The sequence below is a fragment of the Tenebrio molitor genome, chromosome 6, assembly GCF_963966145.1.
Source record: "Tenebrio molitor chromosome 6, icTenMoli1.1, whole genome shotgun sequence".
Lineage (NCBI taxonomy): Eukaryota > Metazoa > Arthropoda > Insecta > Coleoptera > Tenebrionidae > Tenebrio > Tenebrio molitor.
The window spans coordinates 22334273-22340901 of NC_091051.1; the positions used below are offsets into that span (position 1 = coordinate 22334273).

The 6629-nt window shown below is 35.9% G+C and overlaps 1 protein-coding gene across 1 annotated transcript; it reads left to right on the forward strand.

The window, feature by feature from the left end:
• Positions 1–4418: 4418 nt before the first annotated feature.
• On the forward strand, positions 4419–5606 carry LOC138133298 (uncharacterized). The gene has a single exon (XM_069051159.1). The coding sequence runs from the start codon at positions 4419–4421 to the stop codon at positions 5604–5606; it is 1188 nt and encodes a 395-aa protein (XP_068907260.1).
• The last annotated feature ends 1023 nt before the right edge of the window (positions 5607–6629 follow it).

A 6629-nucleotide genomic window follows, 5' to 3' on the forward strand; every position in this document is an offset into this window, starting at 1 on the left:
TCTGCAAGTGTATCTACAACAGTAACGTCCCAAACCAAAGGTTGACCTTTAATTCACGGTACTAAAGTCATCCCATCTGGGCGTTTTCCGTCATCCCGAGACAGTCCGTTTGGTTCTAAAGTTGAATTCACATGAATAGAAGTTAAAGACCGGTTGATAATGGAATTAATTTCAGTGTGTCTCGAAAATCTACCACTGCTTTTGACCGTGGGTGCCAATTTCGTCAACTTTCGCATTGCATTTGCAAATATGAGGTGTACAAAGATTACAACCCAATCTTAAACCAATACAAACTTGGAAGGAAGTGTTATCTAAAAGAGTACCAATATTTGGAGAAGGTATTGCATGTAACCAAGATCCTGATTCTCTGCATTGCAAAGCCTTAAAACGAGCCAAGTCTCTAGGTGAATTAAAGATTAAGTCATTGGCAATTATTCGTTTGATATTAACATTATCCCAATTCTTCTGAAATTGTGGGATTGTTGGTATTTCGTTCTCATTTGCTACACCCCAGACTGCTAAAGCTTCATCATAATGGTGAATATTAAGCTTATTATCCTTTGAGTTTAGTAATAAAGAAACAAGCTTTTTAACCCCATTAATTGAAAATAGGAAAGCAGGGAGGCAAATATCGGAAATGCGACGAATTCCCAGACCACCAAATCTACTCGGTAAAGTGGACTGACGCCATTGTAAATCAGTTAAACGTAAATTAAGTATTCTCTCTAAACAAGACTTTAAAGAAGAATCAGTTGAATTAACATAATTAGAAAATTTCCAAAATGGAGTTGTTCTTAATAAAAAATTAAATTTTGGTATAAAAAGACAGTTTTTGATTAAAGTATAAGCCACGTGTCTGTTAAGGAGTTCAGCTTTGTTTAAAAGATTTTCAACTGTAATTATAGTTTTTGAAACCTTGGTCAAAGATTGGAGAACCTAAAAGAGATAAACTTTCTCGGTCACAGATTTTAATGCCTGGTGCTAAATTTTGAAATTCCTTTATGACTTTTAAATCTGTGTCTCCAGAACAGCAAAAGATCTCGCATTTGTTAAAGTTTAATTCAAGGCCAATTTCCTGAGATAAATTGATAACTTTCTTAAAGTGTGATAAAACTACTTCTGGGTAATCAGCTAAGGTTCCATCATCTAAATACCATATATTCATTTGAGAATCCAAAGATAAAATAATTGGTTGAATGGCAAGACTAAAAAAGTTCGCGAGATGGTGAAGGATGTTTTTTTTTAAGTTCTTCGGCAACATCTTCGTTGAATGAAGCTAATGAGTCATCCGAGGACAATAATTTAACACCTCCTCTGATATCAAAATCGGCTACTTTTGCTTCCACTTTCTTAGCTAATGATAAATTTGTACGTTTCTTAGAACCAGTTCGTATTTGAGGTACTTCAAAATTAGAAAGATTTTCTTTTATATGCTTATTCAACGACTTATCTGATTTCTCTGCTACATTGAAAGCTCTATACGAAAAAAGCAAAAGATTCTCAAAGGATGATAATGATTTGGTATTTTTAGAACATTGTAAATATCGTCAATTTTATTGCCTTGTTGAAAAACATTAAGATTTTTACTTAATTACGTAGAGGGCGCTTCAAACGCAAACTCTTTATTTAGTCAATGTTTTTAAATGGAACACCCTGTATTTCGATATACCGTTGGATAGCTCTTTCAATGAGCGTTCAAAAAATATAAGGTGTTTGGCATCTAAAATAAATAGTTTATCCACAAATTTGGATAACTTATTTACAATGTTCTAAAAAAACCTAATCTAAATAATTATCATCTGTTATATTTTTTACAAATTTTCAAAGTTTGGTTTGTCCGGACACAAAAGAGCGAATAGTTTACTAACAGTAGAAGCTAGACCCATCCAATGTGGTATCTTCCTCTTTGTTTTGACGAGAGCTTTCCAAACACGTAAAAAAATATTGGGTGTTCTATTTAAAAAAATATAAGTTTGTGTTGCCACCGATACACCAAACACCCTGTATAATCTAAAATATTTTTAAACCGTGCTCATAACTTGTATGTATAACATGAAATAATAACATTTTTCTAAGAATTTATATTAACTTAGTAAATCTACTTTGCCAAACCGTTGGGACACCCGGTATACATCACCCTTAACACTTGTAGGTGTTCACCTGATACGAATGTTTGCGAAGATCTATGAACCCTCAACCAATCCCAACAAAAGAAGGAGTGATAAAAGTTACTGAGTAAGCTCACCCTAGGAAAATCTTAACTTACTGAGGAACCATACAATGTAGGAAAAAATTATATACAGGCTGATTCACGTATTCCGTTCATTAGAAACTTTTTGATTTCCCAAAATCATATTAATATGAAAATTGGTAGTTGACTATAACCGACTACTCCAAGTTTAAATGAAATATTTTCAAAATGGCGGTACTTCCGGAAATACCGGAAATCGATGCCATCTTTGTTTTTTTAAATAGAAAGGCCCCATTTTGACTTCACATTTCGATTCTACGTCAACTTTTGAGTTTAGTACGTCTTTTTGTCAATACTAATCTGTCATCGTTTTTGACCTGTCATCTTTTTTGCAAAAGTGAGGTTGCAGGGCTTCATTAAAAAATGTATAATTCCTGAACCATCAGAAATAAATAATTTATTTTTACTTTACTGACTTGCCAAAGACTTGGCCGTTTTTTTGCGCTATCAACGACATTTTTTTAATGTTTCGTACGCCTACTGCAATTTTTTTAAATGGCAAGTACCATTTCTGATACTAGATATAAATGTAAAATTAAATTTTAAGGCCACTTTTATTAACATTATGTATGGCCTATTTGCAGCCGTTTAGGCGTAATTTCAATTTTTTGAATAAAATATTATTTTTTATAACCAATTGTTTTATTTGAATTTTGATTCAAAAATAGCATTGCAATAGCATTGCAATATTAGATAACATCAAAACAATAAAAAATAAGCAAATTAACAAAAAAATATTTTAATGTAAATGAATTCATTGAAAATATGTTTTTGTTAATTTGCTTATTTTTTATTATTTCGTTGTTTTTTACTGCTTATTGCATGTGATTTTTGAATAAAAATTAAAAAAAAACAATTTGATAAAAAAAAACAATATTTTACTCAAAAAATCGAAATTACGCCAAAACGGCTGGGAATAGGCATACACAATGTTAATAAAAGTAGGCTTAGAATTAAATTTTACATTTATATTTAGTGTCACAAATGGTGGTTGCCATTTAAAAAAATTAAGTTTTTGACATTTTTTAATTAGCAATTTTGAAAAATTTCAGTAGGCGAATGAAACATTAAAAAAATTTCACTAATGACGGAAAAGATCGGCCAGGTCTTTAGGAATTCAACTAAAAAAAATCTATTATTTTTTTCAGTTGGTTCAAGACTTATAAATTTGTTAATGAAGCCCTGCAACCTGGCTTTATTGCAAAAAAGATGACATAGGTCAAAAACGATGACAGATAAGTAAGGGCCGGATTTATATGCACTAAAAAAGTCGAAATATGCATGCAAAATATGCTACCGAGATTACAAAATCTGCACTTTAGTATGCAAAATATGTAGCTAAATATGCTTTAAAAAATCAAAAGAGGCACGCTTTTTTAATTTAAAACTTATATGAATTAAAAAATAATACAATTACAATACAATGTTGATTTAATTACCATTAAAATGGCAAACAAGATACCTTTCTAAATTTTCTGGAGTAACATTTTTTCTTCTGGCAGATAAAATATTTTTTATATAATTGATTCAAAAAATTGAAATTCACGCATAGTTATCTGTGCATGAAGTGGGTCATTTTCTTACGTGTCTTTCTTTTTACATTGTTAGTAAGATCGAAACCATAGAAACCATACAAAACAGTGTGTGAAATGCAATTTCACGCATACGACTATTTCTGTTTTTCATTTCACGCACTGTTTTTTATTAGTTACCTAGCAACATGGTCACTGCATTAAAACTTCAGAGTTCCTTCAAAAATTTGAATTTTTAATTTCAATTTTTTGAATCAATTATAGAAAAAATATTGTTTATATTTCGTGCGTGAAGATGTTTTTGTGCATTCAAAGGCTTATACTGCCTCGACCTTCGTCTCGGCGTAAAAGACCTTTTCATGCACAAAAAACACTCTCTTCGCGCACTTAATATAAAAATAACTATTTTGTGTTTGGAACATATTTGACAAAAAATAACTTTCCCGTCAGCAGTAAAATCCATTTACGGATTCGTTGACTTCTGTACACTTACTTTAGACATTCTGAAAATAACAATGTTTGTTTGGGGGCCTAATGGGCGCTCCAGGAATTTGTGCTCGTATCGACATCGAGGAAGCCACAGCGAGGTGCATGCCTTTTTTATCTGTTGATTAGTGTGTACATTTCCAAAAAACATGGCTAACGAGCAAGAATTGAAATCACTTAGAATACGTCGCGGTACAATCAAGAGCGCCGTCACGCGTGTATCTAACTTCGTAAGGGATTTCGGCGACGGTAACATTTTCCAGGTAAAAACACGTCTCATGAATTTACGGGAGGCATTCAAAGAATTTGACGCGGTTCAATTACAAATCGAAATACTCGACGAAACGGCCTTACAAGGCAACGAGCGCGCCGATTTTGAGAACGCGTACAACATTGAATCCACCATTTTAGAGAAAATAGAAACCGCCACCGTTAATGAAGCCGCAACTATCGCTAACGCGACGGGCTTCACCCCATCGGTATCAAGCCATGGTACCGGTAACAGCAATGTTAGATTGCCCGTACTAGAATTACCCACATTCAGTGGTAATTATCGGGATTGGTTGTCATTTCGCGACACATTCAGGGCGTTGATACATGATAGTAATCTGTACACGAGTATCGAGAAATTCCACTACCTTAGAAGTTGCTTAAAAGACGAAGCCCTGAAGGCAATAGAATCAATTGCGGTTTCAGAGGCAAACTATAGGGTAGCATGGGAAACACTAATCACTCGATTTGAAAACAAACGACTCATAATTCAAAAACACGCGTACGCCATAATAAACCTGCCACCGTTGGTGAAAAACTCGTATCAGTCGCTGAGAAAATTAGTTGACGATTTCAACGTCAACCTCGCAGCGTTGACGAATCTAGGGCAACCCACGGAACATTGGTCGGGTTTATTAGTACCTATCATAAGTCAGAAAATGGACTTTTTCACAAAGCGCGAATGGGAAGCTCAATTGGGTCCGGATCCACCGACTGTTGAGACGTTAAAATCCTTTTTGCAAAAAAAATGCGTAACTTTGGAATCGCTCAGCGTCGCAGAGCAACAGAGCGCAAAAACCAACAACGCGACGCCCAAATCAAATAACAAGACCTCCGCGAATCATTTCAGCACGGACAGGACGCTGTGCAACGCTAGCACAAACAAACAAATACAGTGCTACATGTGCAAAGAGGCACACGGACTGTACCAATTATCGCGCAGAGCGTCACACAGGTCAAAAAATGGAAGGTCTGCGAAAACTGCTTCCGAAAAGGCCACGAAGCACAATGCAAATCGCGAGCATGTCGGTACTGCAAGGAGAAACATAATTCTCTTTTGCATGTAGAAAATAACGTGCAGACTTCATAACAAATTGACTTCATAACTTACTCATCATTCGGAAAAGCCAAACAAAATCTACTCGCAACGGCGGAGATTTTAATTCGGGATGGTCAGGGCAACTGGCAGCGATGCCGTGGGCTATTAGACCCAGGCTCCTAGTCTAACTTCATCAGTGAGGAAACGGTCAAAAGGTTAGGGATCGGAACGAAGCCGGTCAACTGGCCGATAACGACGGTAGAAGGGTTGCAGGGTTGTGCACGGCAGTTAGCGCAAATTCATTTCAAATCGCTACATAACCCATTCAATGCTCACATCGATTGTTTGGTGTTAAATAAAATTACGGAAGAATTACCGTTATCTTCCTTTGAGTTCGAGTCACGGCAAATTCCGGGTAACATAAATCTGGCGGACCCAGAATTCAATGTGTCCAGAAAAATAGACATTTTATTGGGGTCCAGTATTTTTTGGCGTGTTTTAAGTGTCGGCCAAATCAAGGCAACTCGAAACAACCCACATCTGCAAGAAACGATCCTGGGGTGGGTTGTTGGGGGCGATATGGTTGCAGGTCGTAAACCATCTTACGGGACTCTTTGTAACATGTCATTGAACTCCATCAATAAACAACTTTGCAAATTTTGGGAAGTGGACGAATATCCAACGAACAAAAGGGTCGTAATTGTAAAAAAAGGAGGACATCGAGTGCGAAACCCATTTCAAAAACACGTGTTCTCGAAATGCCGACGGTAGATTCACGGTCGAAATACCATTCAAGCTAAATGGCTCCAATATCGGCGTCTCGAAAGAGATGGCCATAAAACGTTTTTTATCATTGGAAAATAAGTTCCGGAAAGACCCAGAGTTGAAGCGTGATTACATATTAATCATATGGAGCTAGTACCACCAACTCAAGTGAACGTTAACGAACGGGTGTTTCTTCCGCATCACGCGGTCACGAAGGAAACGAGCACCACCACAAAGCTGAGGGTAGTTTTCGACGCCTCCGCGAAAACGACCACAGGTGCTAGTC

Bases quoted from the DNA above. Each gene is read 5' to 3' on its own strand.
- LOC138133298 (XM_069051159.1), top strand. From the start codon at position 4,419: ATGGCTAACGAGCAAGAATTGAAATCACTTAGAATACGTCGCGGTACA.